Source organism: Parathielavia appendiculata, assembly GCF_033297405.1.
Source record: "Parathielavia appendiculata strain CBS 731.68 unplaced genomic scaffold N657scaffold_1, whole genome shotgun sequence".
NCBI classification, from domain to species: domain Eukaryota; kingdom Fungi; phylum Ascomycota; class Sordariomycetes; order Sordariales; family Chaetomiaceae; genus Parathielavia; species Parathielavia appendiculata.
In genome coordinates, this window is record NW_026944220.1 from 3,092,865 (window position 1) to 3,108,399 (window position 15,535).

Sequence of the window (15,535 nt, forward strand, 5' to 3'; positions counted from 1 at the left end):
CGATCTTGTGTTCAGCAACAATGCCTCATCAAGGGATGAAATCATTTCCAGCATGACCATCATGCCGTGGTAAATAGCAGCAGCCACGGCAGTCCCCAAGCTCAAAATCGCACACATTTGCCGTCGTATCGAAAGCCGGAACATTATAAAATGGGCCACCAAGATGACGACCTGATTCATAGAGGTCTTGTGCGAGGGTTTCATGGTATTCGGCACGAAAAAGGACGAGCGACCTTATCGAGCAGTCCCTAGGTTGATTCTCATCAAAGGTGTCAGGGGCTGTACGAAGACCGGTTGTGATTATTGGGTACTAGACAACTCAAAGTCGGCTGTAATTCATGTACTCCCCATCATTTATGCACCCGTTATGTGCACTTTGTTATTTTGTTATTCTCCCCCCGGCCCTCGTAGCAGTTGGCGGACCAATGTCTCCCGTTTACTGCACCTCAAGCGCGCAATGGGTCCGCCGGAACCCAGACAACACCATTCTCGTCCTCCATCACATGCTTTCCATACTCCCAGCCAATGCGGCCGGCCTTTCGCTTGACGATCTTGCCCTCCTTGCACTGCGTGCCGGCGGCCACCTCCTGCGGGATGGCCCAGCCCCAGTTGCACAGGCCAAACAGACCCTCGCCTAAGCAGACGAGCTCGCCGTGGGCTGAACACGCGACCGCCCTGTCGTTGGGCTTGTTGGCCGCGGGGCGCGGGCCCACGGGCGGAGGAGGGGCGAGGTTGGTGGCTGAAGGCTCCGTGATGGTCGTGGTCAGGGTGGTCGCGCTGGTCATAGACGGATGGGTCATGGGCGCAGTCAGGCGAGGTCTGGTCGTGCTATAACTGTTGTCGGGAATGGGGATGTTGGTGATAGGCATCATCGAGGCCGGGGTTGAGGTGCTCCGAGTCCCCTCGCTCATGGTTGGGCTGCTGCCATCGCTGCCGCCCGGCACCGTGGCTCGGGGACCGGGCTCAAAGTCCGGAAGTACCGAGGCCCTCGGAATCTGGGTGCAGTAGCCAAAGGGCTTGTTGACAGGCTCGAGCGGGTCCTGAAGAATGAGTCCATACTTGCCGGGGTTGGGGAAGTTGACGACAACCTTGTCGTCGTGCGTGCCCGTGATGCAGGTGGAAAGTTCGGGGTCGTTGGGGTAGTTGGCGATGAAGATGTCGGGGAGGTCTCCGATCTGCTTCTCGTCACCTGTGCCACCGGTGATGTTGATGGGGGCGCAGTTCCTAATTTTTACCCAATGCCATGGTCAGCATGTCGAGGTCCTGACAGGAAACGGCTGGAAGCAAGCCTCACATGTACATCTCCTTGTTCCCCAGCTTGTTGAACCAAGTCCAGGCGAAGGTAGCTGGGCCATTCCTGAGACTGCTCATGACAGCGTCGGTTAGCAATCGAGTTCATTTTGCCGGTAACCAAGGCGTCTACTCACAACTTGGGAATCGGAACCATGAAGTGTCGAATGCAGTCGATGCCTGAGTCATTTCCGCAATGCTTGCCATCCTCACGCATGTTCGAATCCTTGGCCGCCGGCGCGAGGTTGCGAGTCTCGTCAGTGAAGACGGCCGGGCAACCACCGATGATGCTGTATATGGTCTTGAACTTGGCCGACTTGTTCCAACTGCTACCTCCAACCGGCTCGTCGTACGTAATGCTGAACTGGCACGACCCTCCGCCATGCTGGGCACCGCCGGTGAAGTTTACAAGCGTCGCCTGACCAGCCTCGACCGGAGTACGTGTTGTGAAGTCGTGCTGGTTGTGGCAAGGGAACGGGTAGTGATCGCCGCTGATGGGGTCAACCTGAAGAAAAGGTTGGATATCGAGATTGTAGGGCTTCGGAGTGTTCATGATCAAGTGGCCGCTCGCTTCGCCGAGAAGCAGAAGGTTGGCGACGCAGGTCGCCCGGATGATTGCCGGCATGGTTGCGCAGACTCTAAGCAGGGAATCAGTGAGTGGGTTGTCGTCGGTCCTGCCACCGCTTCGGAGTGGGTGTAGGCGATTGAGACGAACCTTTTGAAGGAAGGTTGTCAATATGGCGTGATAGTTCTGGTAGGTGGTCGACAAAGGAAGTTGACGGTGGGAACATACCGAAGCAGAAAGAGAAGGTCGAGTTGGTTGGACTTTGTCTTTGCAATTAAACTACTTCAGTGACGACGGAAGTTTTGTACAGCTGGCCGGTTTGTTTCAGTGCAGGTTTTTGGGGAACCACCTTCATGGCTTGCACCATACCACATGGCGTTTACTTCTGTCGATGTCAGGGACCAAAGCTCTTTGTTCTTATTGTTTTGAAGAGAGACGGCGGCGTGAGCCTCTCAACTGAATTGCTTTCATTATTCAACAGGCTCCGGACTCGCCTGGGTCCTACTTAATCAACTCCTCTTGTATTATTCTGTAAAGCAAGCTTTCTCAACATCCTGCGCGTATTAGCCCTGTATAGGGCAAGTGGCAGCCGCAAAGAGTTCATTCATGTGCTTTACGCTTCACTGTTGTCTCCCATTTCCCTTCCCCCCCAGCTTGCTCTATGTTTATACTCCATTCTTGTGTCTTCTGCCTCCCCGTGATGAAATACATTGGCTGGCCGGCCGTTGACATACTAGAACTGGACACGCAAGGAAGCTCAGGTAATGAATGCATCAGAAACCCCAACCGTACAAAACTTCAACTCGCGTCCTAAAACTCATGACTTCTCCCGACCAAACGAACCGTGACTTCCCTTGTTTCCACCAGGTGACGGCATCGGTAGAAGAACATGAACGCGTGTTCGCCAGCCAATCTTCGCAATATCCGGCGAAGTGGACATTGAGCTGCTGTACGAGTAGCTCCCCTCTTTGTCGTCGATGTTGGCTCTGGTGGTTGGAACTGGAGGGTTGAAGAATCAATTTAGTTGGAATCAACCACATACACTCCTTATTAGACCTTGTGGACTCTTGTTCACCCTGAATTTCTGCCGCCGGCTCCGTCCTCTACCTGAGCCCGACTCAGTTAGAGGAGCGAAGTATCAGAAGTGGATGACTAACAGGACACAGGATCCCGACGGAGTTCGCACACTATCGTGCTGACATCGATTAACTGTGCTGTGTACGATTTCGATTCTCGACATGCTGCAATTGCGAGGCAAGTACCCATGATTATATAGCATTCAACCCAATCTTAACAGGCGTGCAGCTATCAACTCAGTCCTTCCCAGTCTAGGCCGGACAACGCTAGGGAAGGATCCCTGGCCAATGCGTGGAAGATAAAAGGAAATCTCCGTTAAGGCCCCATGTACGCCAGCCTCATCGCCCGCCAAGGCGTATAAGCTCCAACTCAGGTTGCCCTTTTTCCGGCTCTGATTCGGTCGCCGGTGTACACAACAGGTGATGCGTGCAGTAATCCAATAGCTCAAGCAGACGATTCGGTCCGAACCGCTGGACCGGTCCACTGATGCGTTGTCAGCGTCAGGCAGTACGAGATCCTCCTCATCAGACCGGGCGCAAAGGATAGGTAGGGCAGAGCGCGTACTGCTGGCGCGGAAAAGGGAGAGTCTGTTGTGTAGCAGACGGGTCATTGCGGCGGCTACATGAGATGCAGTGAGACAGTTCCACCAATGCTGATGACTGAGCCTGATGGCAGGATGGAACTCCTTCCCAGGAACGAGTCTTGAGACAGAGTTAGCCAACGCGCAAGGACCCCAACTCCCATGCTTGCGTCCCCCGTCGTGACGTCGTTACGTAGCCTGTAACACCATCTTCCGTCCTACGTAGCTCCAAGCAACTCCAGTGCTTTGCGTAATTCCTTTACCGCTGTAGGGACGTCTTCGAAATTGAGGGCCGAGATGGCCCATTTCGCATGCTTTTGTGCCCCAACTATCGCAGCCTCGTCCATTGCAAAACCTCCGGCCTGAGCCGACGCATAACTCACAGGGGCCGCTGCTGAAGGAGCCGATGGCCTTGCCGTATTTGTTGGTGGCGGCGTATGCATGTGATAAGGATCGCTTGGTGAACTAACGGGGGGAGACGCGACTGCGGCGGTGGATGGCGGATTTGGGGCGAACGTCGGGGGCATTGCAGTCGGCGCTGGAGCCTGATGCGAGGGTGTCCAACCGGTTGGCGGGGCCAGAAGGTCGGGAGGAGCTTCATAGGGACCCCGATGCTGTGAAGGTGGAGCAGCTGATGCCTCCGACTCAAAGTATCCAGGCTGTGCTGGCTGGCTGAAGTGGGTGGGAACGCCGGGGAGCTGGAGACCGTCGTCAGAAAGTGGTGATGGGCCGGCTGAAACCGGGCTGTGTGGCAGCGACACGCCAGCTGCGTCCTTGACGAGGTCCGCGTCAGGAACCTCTTCAACTGTTGCCGGTCTTGGCCGGCTAGCCGCTGCAGTGCCGTCCAAGCCCTCAACATCGGGAGCGATCGGATGCGACTCTGGCTGTGGAGGTTCTTCGTGCCTCGGGTTCGACTCGTTCGGGTCATTCCCCTCCTTTATCGCCTTCACAATGCGCGCCGCATTCCATTTGGCGTACTTGATCTTCTGTTGCGTCTCCTGGTCCACGGCGCCCCATATGTTCGCGACATGAAAGAATGTTGCGGCTGCGTCGAAAGTTGTCGCCGTTTGCCTGGCGTGCTATCAGCGCAAGCTAGCATGGAAAATCAGAGCCTGGGCGTACTGTGTTACCCGGTTTGCTTTCACTACCCGTTCCGCTCGATCAAGCGTTTCTTGGGCGAACTGCTCGACGTAAGCCTGCCCGGCGGCATCGTCTGTAATGGCGTCTTCGCTGGCATATTCTGCCTTGGTCTGCCGTGGCTCAGTTAGCTTAACGGTCCAATACTTTGCTCACAACGTTTCCAAACCTGTTCCAGCTTATCCATCAAGTTTGTGGTGTAGCGCAGGATGTCCTCGTCGGCTGTATGCAACTGCTTGGCCAGAATCTGATTCACGGCCCAGTACTCGCCTACAACTGTCAGAAGCCGGCAATCACTCCGCGGTCGCCGCACTGCACATACACCAATAAGCCATGATAGGCTTCACCTTCTGGAGTTGCGCTCCTTTAGTGGCGCACTTCCAGATGTTGACATCGGCCTGCCTCAGGGCAGCGGGGACGGCGTCGGCCATGGCGAGGGGGGTGGAGTCGAGAGATCTGACAAAGGTCTGGCGAGGCACAGAGGAGAGCCAAGAAAAAGCGTTCGCAGACAGTACTGGAAGTAATGTCAACAAGGACAATGTGGTGAGGCTAACTCTGCTGCCTTAAGGTACCTTAGAGAGAGGGGTGCTGCATCACTTGCAAGCTGGCAGGCAGTGGAGGACGATAATTGGCTTGTGAATGTGGCATTGCGGGCGGCCCTGCGACCCCATGGAGCTCGAAGGCAGGAGCTTTGATCACTCTGCGCACAGAGCTTCTGATGTTCTGGCGGGTTCTCGATCTCATGCAAGTTGGCGCCAGCTTCATCAGCGGCAGTCAGGATTTGGGAAATGTGTTCTTTTGCCGAACATGGAAATGTGCCAGCTTGGAATCGCCCCTACTTTCCATTCATCCTCAAAACGAGGCTGACGGCAGAAATCATAAGGTGGCAGAGGCAGCATCCTGTTCCAATTCAATGAATTAACACTTCTCTTGCGGCTCTTGCTCTGCAGCTTGTAAGGTTCCTTTGTCAACAGACCCACGTCACTCGTCAACACACCTAAGCTCCTATCCGAGGCGTACCTTAAACAACCCACTTCCGCTGCTGAGAGAGAAGCATCATCATGCATCACCCCACCCTTTGTGTCGTGGCATCTGCCTTGCTCGCTGCACTCCCGGGAGCTCAGGCAGGCCTGTACACCAGAAAATCGCCCGTCTTGCAGGTGGATGCGAAGGACTACGATAGACTGATTGCTAAGAGCAACTACACTTCTGTAGGTCAGGCCCTTCTTTCTATAGGGCTCACACGCTGACATCCTGAACCCCAGATCGTCGAGTTCTACGCCCCTTGGTGCGGTCACTGCCAGAACCTCAAGCCCGCCTACGAGAAGGCAGCGAAGAATCTCGAGGGCTTGGCCAAAGTAGCTGCCGTGAACTGCGACGATGACGCCAACAAGTCCTTCTGCGGCTCCATGGGTGTTCAGGGCTTCCCAACGCTGAAGATCGTCCGGCCGAAAAAAGGGGGAGGCAAACCGATGGTCCAGGATTACCAGGGCCCAAGGACCGCCAGCGCCATTGTCGAAGCCGTGGTGCAGCAGATCAACAATTATGTGGTCAAGGTCGAGGACAAGTCCCTTGACAACTTCCTGGCCGACAAGGAGATGCCTAAGGCGATTCTCTTCACAGAGAAGGGCGCCACCTCAGCACTGTTGAAGAGCATCGCTATCGATTTCTCGGGTGTCATCACCATTGGCCAGGCAAGGAACAAAGAGACTAAGGCGGTCGAGACTTTCGATGTGAAGAAATTCCCGACCCTCGTGCTCCTGCCAGGAGGTGAGGCTCCGGCGATTGTCTATGATGGAGAATTGAAGAAGGATGCCATTGTTCAATTCCTTTCACAAGCCGGGCAACCCAACCCCGACTCGCCGGCGAAAGGCGACGGCAAGCAGAAGGAGAAGAAGAACTCTAAATCAACCGATAAGTCCTCCTCAGCCAAGGCGAAGCCCAAGACGACTTCTTCGAAGACATCGTCCGCCACGACGGGGTCCAAGACCGAGACGACGGCGACGCAGGAAGCACCCGTCATTGTGGAGACTGCGCTGCCGATCCCATCCATCAACACCCCCGAGAAGCTGATCAAGGAGTGCTTCACCGAGAAGTCCCACACCTGCGTGCTGGCTTTTGTCTCCTCCACCGAAAACGAGAAAGTCAGGAAGGCACTCGAAAGTCTCTCGCAACTTGCTTTCAAGCATGCGCAGAGCAAGCGACAGCTGTTCCCCTTCTACGAGGTTCCCCTGAGCAACGAAGGAGCGGCGCCCATTCTGAAAGCGCTTGACCTCACTGGTGATGTTGAGATCGTCGCTGTCAACAGCCGCCGCGGCTGGTGGAGGCACTACGACGGCGCTGATTTTGGGCACGAGAGCGTAGAGAGCTGGATCGACGCCATCAGGCTGAGCGAAGGAGTGAAGAAGAAGCTTCCCGAGGGGATTGTTGCCATTGCGGTCGAGGAGCCTACGTCAGCTGCCGTGCCAGAGGCGTCGTCAGAACCCACTCCCAATGCTACCGAGGCTGGCGAAAGCGAGGAGGCGACCCCAGTCACCCCTGAGGCGAGCGCCGAGACGGCGAGCGACTCCACAGAGTCCACATCCACCCAGGCCACCGACCCTACTGCAGAGCCTGAGACGGCGCACGATGAGCTCTGATTCAGTTATGCACTGCGTGTTACTCCTTGTTGCTGTAAACTGATTCTGTCTGTTAGTCGGGCTATCCATGGTGGGGAGTCAAACTTATGTACAAGCATATCGAAAAACACAATGGTGTAGTGTAGGCTTGTAGGAGTGTGGCTGGCTTTCGAAGGTAAAAGAACGGGTATTCTCACCGGAGCATTTCGTCAGAGCAGGCGTGACTTGTATCCCAGCCAACAAGCCAGGAAAAGGCATGAGCACCAGATCGGCTCGCCGTGGGAATGTTGATGTGATGGCTTCCAGAGCTACTCTTAGCCCCATCACATCACATCACCACGGCGAGCCGGTCTGGTCCTCAGTCCACATCCATCTCGTTTAAGCCGATTCCCTTCTCCACCGTCCCCTCCTGTACCATCCGGCGGCCCTTCTCCCGGACGACCCGGTCGAGAATCTCCCTAACCTGCTTGCAGCCATCCACCCCCACGGCGAGCATACCTTCCAGTCGGCTTACCTGCACTCTGCTCTCGCACACGAGCACTACCACGCGGTCGCTCTCCCCTAGCGTTGCCACCGTCAACCCCGGCAGTTCCTGTTCCTCCTGGTGGTTTAGATCGAGCAAGGGATCGGCGCCCTCGTCATTCGCAGCATACGTAGACGTGGACCCCGCAGTACACGCGGCAACGTAATCGGTCATGGGAATGCCGGCGTCGACGCACGCCAACGTCGCCGCGTTGATGAGCGCCGCAAGGAGCGAGCCGTCCTGCGAGAGGACATGCAAGGAAATGTTGACCTGGCTGTGCGGGAAGAGGTGTGTGTGAAGGCTGGCAGCAAGGGCGTTGGCAACGGTCGATTGCAACTCCAGGGTACGCCTGTTGTGGCAAAGGTCGGTCCGGTTAGCCACCATCTGACGCGGTTATGGCGAGAACTTGAAAGCCTTTAGCACTTACTTGTCGCCTCTCCCATGTCGCTTGCGATCCACGGAGCTGAAGCCGGCGATTACGATGCTCACGACGACTTCTGCCTTGGCCCCTGCGCCGGCGGCGGCACCGCCACCTCCTGCTCCACCACCCCCCGTACCCCGGCGCGGACCCGGCTCGCTGGGCCCGGTGACCACGCACATCACTTTCGTGTGGCCCATCTCGAGGTAGCTGGAACCATCGGCTGCCGCCTGCGTGCGGATCTGAGCGTGGACGCGCCGTAGTTCGTTCCATCTCCGGCCGTCGACCCGGAGCAGGGCCAGGTTGTAGGTTGATGTGTCGAGAGGCATTGTATGGAGCTGATGAAGAAACGGTGTGGGCTAGTATGATTAGCAGCGGTTCGTCGACTGCAATCGGTCGCGGCCGATTCGATCTTTGGTGCCTCTGGCTCGAAAAAAAAAAAGGGTGTGCCGCGTTCTCCAGGCCTGGGTTATTGGCTGGGTCGGTTGGGGTGTTTGAGATCTGCTTCGAGCCCGGGACAGACAGCCAGACACGCCGCGGTTCTTACGGTCGGTGAAGAGGTCAAAAGGTATTTCCGAATCGAGAGCACGACGGAAAGTGACTATTCTTCTGGTGGTGTTTGGTCGCCCTGCTCCGCAGGGAGGTTCAAGTTTATCGTGATATGTGCAATCTCCAAATTTGGCATGGGAAAAAACACATCGTCGCCGGGGCGGGGCACCGAGCTCAAGTGGATCCATGGCTGAAGACGGGTGGGGCAGCATCCAATGGAATTTGAACTGGTTCCCATTTCGACGACGAGCCTCGGCGAGCGCACCCACGGCATAGCTTCAAGCTGTTGCTGTTTGGTTCAATGCCGTGCGAGTGGGTTTGCTGTGGACAAACTTCACAGTTTCTGCGACAAGAAGGCTCAGCCACGCAGATCAGACGAGGAGAACCCGCATTGGTATGCCAGCTGCGCTGGGTCGCACAATGGATCTTGCTGTTTCGAGTGCGCGCCGTATCAAACGCGAGTAGTCCCTGACGGCTTTTGCGCGGTTGACGAAACGAAGGAACAAAGCCTGTCGCAGTGCTCAGTCCCGCTCTCACACATAAAATCATAGTCTGCAATTGACCTAGTTACTCGAAACTTGGAGATTACTTTAGTAGGTACTGTACGTAGTTTTGCTGGTAGCTCGCCTAGCAATTCACCTGGGAAATTAGCACTGGAAATGATAAAAGGTTAGTGCTGAGCCACCTGACTGGGCGAATGCCACTACGCAATACAGTAGCAAGGGGCGCTTTACCTTACCTTACCTGGCAAATCCACTCCCTCTCCACCACGCGTCGCTCGTGGAACGGCTGCAGCAGGAAGATGTGGTATTTGCCATGCTTGATGGGCCGGCTTGCATATAAAATAGAAAACCTTGAAGCTCAATGGCGCCAGCACGACAACAGCAACACAAACTGTGCATTTTGATTGCGGGGACGACTGCGGACTCCGTGGCAGAACGTGGTCGACAACTGCCAGCCAATGGAAATGGGTCGGGACCTGCATGAGTGGGCCAGGCTTGCCAGTCAGAGGACAGCTTCGTGGGATTGTCGCTCTGGGCCATCGCCTGGGGCTTGGCTGCCCAGGTCGGCAGGGCGGTTGACCAGGATCATTCAGGAACAAACTCTCGGCTCAATTTACCGCCCCTGCCCAGCAGCAGCTTTTCAATCTTCATCTCCCCACAGCTTCCCGTTTCTCCTTTTCCTCTCACAACTCTTCCAACAGAACGACGCCTTTCGCGTCCCCATCCGCTCTTTCGAGATCTCGTATCTCAGTTCACTCCTTTGACACAACAGCAACGCAATAACTTGTCCCTCTCTCTGTTTCAATCAACTGCAAACATTGATTAGAAAAGTCGCTCGCACAGCATCTGCGAAACAGAACAGCTACGTTGCGCTCGGATACGGGGCTTGGAGCTTGACATCCAAGTCGATTTGAAACCATCTCTTCGATAAGGTCTAGAATTGGGATAGGAAAAACATAGGCTTGACGGTTTTCCGATTTCGACTTTTACCATGCAACTCTCCAATTTTGCTCTCCTCGCCGGCGTGCTCGGAGCCGCCGCACACCCTTCCGGACACGCCCATCTTCATCGCAGCGCCAAGCGAGAGGCCCCGGCCTTTGTCAAGGCTATTCACAACAAGCCCTTGATTCCCACGACCACCCAGCAGGCTTCGGCGGCTAGCTCTTCTGCAGCTCCTGCCACAACGGCGGCAGCTGTCTCGGCCAACACCCAGTCCAGCGAGTCCTCCGAGTACATCGCTTTCTGTGGCAGCTCCAGCAAGGCGAAGCGTGTAACATACGACCAAATCATGTACAAGGGCAACACCGGCACCAGCAACGGCTGCACATGGAACTCCAACCTGATGGTGGTCCCCAACAGCATCGCCAAGAAGTACAAATACATCCAAGAGTACACCAACGTTGCTTCGGAACCGTACCAGGTCGTCTGCGCCAACAAGATGGGCGCCGATGGCCAGCTCACCGGCATGTTCAAGGTCGCCGGCCAGAACCCGCTCATCTTCACCCTCCAGCCTGGCGAGACGAAGACGGTCGTGGCAGACGACAACACTCAAGGCGTCTGCGCCTTTGCGCCAAACGAGGTTCCCACCACCACCCACGGTCAGTACGCTGGCGTCTGGGCTGAGTTTGACTTTGCGAACGCGAGCAACGGAGGCTGGTCTGGCGCCGACTGCTCGTCCCTCGTCGCCCAGGCTTATAACATGGACGTTCCCGGCTGCCGCATGTCGGAAGGTGGCGTCGACTCGACAATCCTTCCCGGCGGCCACGGCACAAACGCTTACACCAAGGGCATGGAGGCCCTCGACGGTATCGGCCTCAACATTGTTCCCGGCAGCACCACTATCAAGGTTTTCGTCGGCTTCTCTGGGTAAAGGGGTTGTAGCGCGTTACTACACATTCTCTACGACTGATGGTGTCAATACGAAATTTCAATGACGCCTGATAGGGGTTGACGTTTGGTATTCTGTGTGCGTATTTGGGTAGCTTTGTCTTCACTATATCCGCACGGTTTTGGCTGGACCCTTTTTTGGACCGGGCTGTCCGGGAACCAAGCATTGTGAAAATCCTAGGGCTCGGACTCAAGGCCGGTGTATACTTAATGTCCGTATCTATGCTTTTCTCTCCCTGCATCAACACCTTAACGCTTGCCGCCGTCATGTCCTCTAGCTTTCCTTCATAGTGGTATGTCGACCATGATGAATCCCCCCGATCTTGGGCTGAGGGCGATCGAAACACCCCGCCATCGAAATCCAGGCAGTTTTGCTCCTCGCCCGATCCAGGGATGTTGTGCATCGGCAATGCCTCCCTTCGACTGACAATCTGTCATCGAAAAGGAGGGGTAGTTGGAAGTTGCAGATCACCTCAGCTTCAACTCAAGATCGGCGAGGATAAGGTTGCGTCACATCTTGGTTCTGCACGATACACTTCAGCCTATTGATACACATCCTTCACTCTCAGCAAAAGCTTCAAGAGCGCTGTGATGCAGCCCGTGGACTTGGCCTTGGGGCAACAAGTGGGGTGTTTCCGTTCAGTAAGTCATATGAAGATCTTGAAAAAAAAATAGGGGTGTAAGATCACTAAACAAGGCAGATACATGAGATCTTCAACATATTCGCCATGCTGGGCGTACAGTCAGACTGGAACCCAACAAAAGTGCGACGCTGACACATGCCCAACCTGGGGGCCATTTCATGTTGACGTTTCTGGTGCAACCTCAAGTAAGATATTTGGGGCTTTCAAGCCGCTGGTCCTTCCTCGTCTTGAACTCAAGAACTGCAAAACTGAGAAGGCTCAGAGATATCTGTCGGCCAAGATTCTCGTCTTCACCAGTCTCGGCTGTCGTCAGTTTCAACTTCCCTCCCCAGGGTCCTCGTCACCCTGATTGCCACTTCAACATGCCCATCGATTTCTATCTCTCGACATCGGAGGCGGCCATCCGCACCGCCGCCGCCGGTTTTGCCCAACAAGTCCTCCAGCCTGCTAGGGCCGAGTACCTCAAGCATGAGGAGCACTCCAAGCGATTCCAAGCCACTCAGCCGACCTACGCCGCCGCTGTCAAAGCCGGCTTGATCGAGGGTCAGATCTCGCCCGCTCACGGCGGCACCGGTGGCAGTCTCGTCGAGGCGGCCATCATGGTGGAGGAGTTCTACGCAGTGGAACCCTCGGCCGCGTTAACGGTGCTTGCGACTGGCCTCGGCCTGACGCCTTTGAACATCGCTGGCAAACCCGAGCATGCCGAGTTTCTCGCCCCCTTTCTCAGCCGCGAGGGAAGTCCACTCGCATCGCTGGTCCTCAGCGAACCCGGCGGAGTCGCCAATGCCTTGGAGAAAGGAGCGCCAGGCTTCCAGACCACGGCGTATCGCGATGGCGATGAGTGGATTATCAACGGCGAGAAGATGTGGGCAACCAACTGCGCGGGCTGGGATTTCAAGGGATGTGATCTCGCCTGCGTGGTGTGCCGCGACACCACGGATGGAGAGCCGAGCCCTGCCAGCGACCCCGAAGATCGTGTCATGATCATTCTGGTAACCCGTGCCGACCTCGACCGTAACGACCCGGCCGCTTTCAAAGTTCTGCGCCACCTCTCAACTTCCGGACACACGTCAGCCTCCGGACCGCACGTCAAATACACCAACGTTCGGGTGCCGGCGAAGAACGTCCTCTGTCCGCCGGGCCAGGGAGCGCAGGTTGCGTTCGGCTCGTTCGATGCAAGCGCCGTCATTGTCGGCGCCATGGGTGTTGGTCTCATGCGGGCTGCCTTTGATGCTGCGTTGGACTTTGCGAAGCGAGACTCGCGTAACGGCGCCGTACCGCTGATGGAGCGTCAGGCGTTCGCCGATCTGCTGTCAGGAGTCAAGATGCAGACCGAAGCTGCGAGGGCCCTAACATGGAAGGCTGCAAAAGTCATGGAACAAGGCCCAGGCGACTACCAGGCGCGGCGAGAGATTGCCCTGGCTGCCAAGGTCTACTGCAGCGATGCCGCCGTAGGGGCCTGCATGGATATCATCAAAGCAGTGGGAGGTAAGCAAAAGTTTCCTCCGTCGGTGGACTGTTTTTACCCCTTTATGGCTGTCTCAGGAGCCATTGTGCTCCCGACGCAGCGCATTTGCTCCCGAAACCACCCCCAGACATTTCCGAGATAGGGAATTCGCAGCTGACAATGTTGGTAGTGTAAGTGCACCTTGTCCCTTGCTTTAACATCAGGGTACACTAACGCGGATATCATAGTACGGCTTATGATCTAAGTCAGCCTTTCGCTGACCTACTAAACAATGCTTTGGCATTGCCCATCTTCGACGGCGGCAATGTCGGAATTCGGAAACGTCACTTACAACAACTCATGCTCTCGCCCACTTACGATGCTTGGGCGGCAACATACGGCCCATCCGAGTGAAATGGGACTCAGTACCTTGAGCACCTTATCAACATGGCTAGGCATATAAAGTCTTACTCCACGCTGTTCAGCGCAGCTACGAATAGCTAACAACGGGGCAAAGTGTATTGGTCAGTTTTTGAATAATGTGACTACAGTAACGGGCGTACCCTTATTTCTCATCTCAGTGTTGCAGAGGCCTCAGCGTGGTGCTCAAGCTGAACTGATGCAAGTTCAGATCCAGGTGTGGGATTCCCCCGGTGTCGTTGGATGTGGATGGTCAAGCATATCGTCAATCCTGGAGCCACCTCTCCCCTGACCATAAGGGGGAACCATGTACAACCCCGTTGCGAATTCGTCCGAGGCAGTTTTGGTAGTGGTTGCAGTGAAAGCCGTTGCTACCTCCACCCGGGCAGGTCGCATCGGGCCCGGTAAGCCGCATTGCTGAAACAAGCTCAGCGCATCCGGATACCTGTGTACAAAAGCGTCCCAGAACTTGTCATACAAGAGACAGAGTACCTTGTCCGGCATCAGCTTCCATCTCGCGCTCACACCATTCTTCTCAACATCCGCCGCCAACCGCCGCAATATCCACAACATCAGTTCAGCAACATGTCTCTCCCGCTCATCACCACCACCGTCGCTTCTCCCCTCTCCTTTGACCACACAAAAGTACCACGCCCTACCAAACTCATCCAGCAGAGTCGGTACCGCCAGCACCCGCGCCCCGGTCCTCATCGCCTCCCCCGCCCACCCCACGTACGGCGTCTCCATCTCGCACGGCCTGACGACGTCAAGATTTTCCCACGCCGCGGGGTCCCCGACCGCCCGGAGTCTGAACGGCCACACTACCAGTTCCCCCGCGCCCTCGCCGGGAACCGGAACGCCAATCACGTCGGCGTGGTCTCCTCCTTGCCCTGGGGAAGACGAAGGCGCATAGACGTGCCAGCCGGCGGCCTTTGCCCACGCCAGGATCACCTGTTTGTCCGCTGCCGGGCAGACGATGCTTACGTGTGAGAAGGGCGGGTGCTTCGTTTTGTTTCGGTTGTGGTTGTTGTTGTTGCTACGGTAGCCCCATACCATGAGAGCGGCGTGGCCACTGACTGCGTAGTGGGTGTGGGACATGGCGTGGTCGAAGATGTCGAGGAGGAGTTTAAGGGTTTCGGGTGTGAGGGGGGTGGTAGATAGGGGAGGAAGGGCGGCGCTTGTTCTGTTTTTGCTCATGGCCACTGGCCAGCGATTTGGAGGACGGGGGATCTGTAGAGGGACGGGTAGAGGATAAGGTATGGGTGAGGAAAGTGTGGCAGGTACTTGTGCTGAAGAAATCTGCTGGATCCGGACGGCCGCAGTTTTCGGAAGGCTCCTTGTTGTTAAGTCCAAGGGAGCGTTTGTTGGGGGGGCAAGACGAAACGCCTGGAAGGGTTTGGCCTCTTCCGATTCTTTGGGAGGTCGTGGTCCGCGATTTGTCTCGCTCGAGCAGGCAGACATAAAATTTGCCAGACAAGGGACGCCTTTGGGGACGCCTTTGGGGACACCTTCTTGTTCCTCTTCGCCATCAATCCACACCTTGAGCGTTTGTGTTGTCCTAGTCCATCCCTCTCCGGTCCTAGATGGGAATGTTTGTGCCACGGCATTGACCATATCGGTACCAGAAGAATCTGGAGGACCTACTTTCCGTAGACGCAAAGAACCTGCTCGCCAGGCGACAACCTGCCACCCAAGAGGGTCCAGGATGCCGATCAAGCTCTCACGTTGTCTGTTCAGACACGATACAAGTCCACAACTTGTGGTTCTTCTTGTGCTGTCGGGGGATAATAGCGGGGTGAGTCATCAGAGGAATGTGTATTTTTGCCTTTGTGGGGGCCCGGCAAGCTAGCCGGTTGAGAATGTGGATTGCTTTCACG

The 15,535-nt window shown here is 56.0% G+C and overlaps 8 protein-coding genes across 8 annotated transcripts; 3 read left to right on the top strand and 5 right to left on the bottom strand.

The window, feature by feature from the left end:
- Positions 1–962: 962 nt before the first annotated feature.
- Positions 963–1,915, bottom strand: N657DRAFT_561097 (lytic polysaccharide monooxygenase; the record flags this gene model as incomplete). Its single annotated transcript, XM_062788036.1, has 3 exons — positions 963–1,224; positions 1,295–1,363; positions 1,428–1,915. Coding segments are annotated over 3 exons (819 nt in total), but the record flags the coding sequence as incomplete, so codon positions are not given.
- A 1,721-nt stretch (positions 1,916–3,636) lies between these two features.
- N657DRAFT_54721 (DUF605-domain-containing protein) lies at positions 3,637–5,184 on the bottom strand. Its single transcript, XM_062787864.1, has 4 exons — positions 4,972–5,184; positions 4,819–4,919; positions 4,635–4,762; positions 3,637–4,583 (listed from the first exon to the last, which is right to left on the bottom strand). Exons 1-4 carry the CDS (start codon positions 5,078–5,080, stop codon positions 3,731–3,733), a joined length of 1,191 nt encoding a protein of 396 aa, XP_062652886.1. The 5' UTR covers positions 5,081–5,184; the 3' UTR covers positions 3,637–3,730.
- Positions 5,185–5,430: 246 nt separating this feature from the next.
- N657DRAFT_686505 (thioredoxin-domain-containing protein) lies at positions 5,431–7,504 on the top strand. Its single transcript, XM_062796835.1, has 2 exons — positions 5,431–5,860; positions 5,915–7,504. The coding sequence occupies exons 1-2, from the start codon at positions 5,711–5,713 to the stop codon at positions 7,286–7,288; spliced, it is 1,524 nt and encodes a 507-aa protein (XP_062652887.1). The 5' UTR covers positions 5,431–5,710; the 3' UTR covers positions 7,289–7,504.
- A 39-nt stretch (positions 7,505–7,543) lies between these two features.
- N657DRAFT_639683 (ribosomal protein S5 domain 2-like protein) lies at positions 7,544–8,876 on the bottom strand. The gene is made up of 2 exons (XM_062791814.1): positions 8,218–8,876; positions 7,544–8,139 (listed from the first exon to the last, which is right to left on the bottom strand). The coding sequence occupies exons 1-2, from the start codon at positions 8,535–8,537 to the stop codon at positions 7,626–7,628; spliced, it is 834 nt and encodes a 277-aa protein (XP_062652888.1). The 5' UTR covers positions 8,538–8,876; the 3' UTR covers positions 7,544–7,625.
- A 243-nt stretch (positions 8,877–9,119) lies between these two features.
- On the bottom strand, positions 9,120–9,996 carry N657DRAFT_54685 (uncharacterized protein). Its single transcript, XM_062787860.1, has 2 exons — positions 9,492–9,996; positions 9,120–9,410 (listed from the first exon to the last, which is right to left on the bottom strand). Exons 1-2 carry the CDS (start codon positions 9,740–9,742, stop codon positions 9,209–9,211), a joined length of 453 nt encoding a protein of 150 aa, XP_062652889.1. The 5' UTR covers positions 9,743–9,996; the 3' UTR covers positions 9,120–9,208.
- Positions 9,997–10,251: 255 nt separating this feature from the next.
- Positions 10,252–11,130, top strand: N657DRAFT_652610 (uncharacterized protein; the record flags this gene model as incomplete). The annotated part of the gene is made up of 1 exon (XM_062794318.1): positions 10,252–11,130. One exon carries the CDS (start codon positions 10,252–10,254, stop codon positions 11,128–11,130), a length of 879 nt encoding a protein of 292 aa, XP_062652890.1.
- A 1,023-nt stretch (positions 11,131–12,153) lies between these two features.
- Positions 12,154–13,798, top strand: N657DRAFT_686508 (acyl-CoA dehydrogenase NM domain-like protein; the record flags this gene model as incomplete). The annotated part of the gene is made up of 2 exons (XM_062796836.1): positions 12,154–13,429; positions 13,487–13,798. The coding sequence occupies one exon, from the start codon at positions 12,154–12,156 to the stop codon at positions 13,399–13,401; it is 1,248 nt and encodes a 415-aa protein (XP_062652891.1). The 3' UTR covers positions 13,402–13,429; positions 13,487–13,798.
- Positions 13,799–13,865: 67 nt separating this feature from the next.
- On the bottom strand, positions 13,866–14,855 carry N657DRAFT_676791 (uncharacterized protein; the record flags this gene model as incomplete). Its single annotated transcript, XM_062795924.1, has 1 exon — positions 13,866–14,855. The coding sequence occupies one exon, from the start codon at positions 14,853–14,855 to the stop codon at positions 13,866–13,868; it is 990 nt and encodes a 329-aa protein (XP_062652892.1).
- Positions 14,856–15,535: the final 680 nt, after the last annotated feature.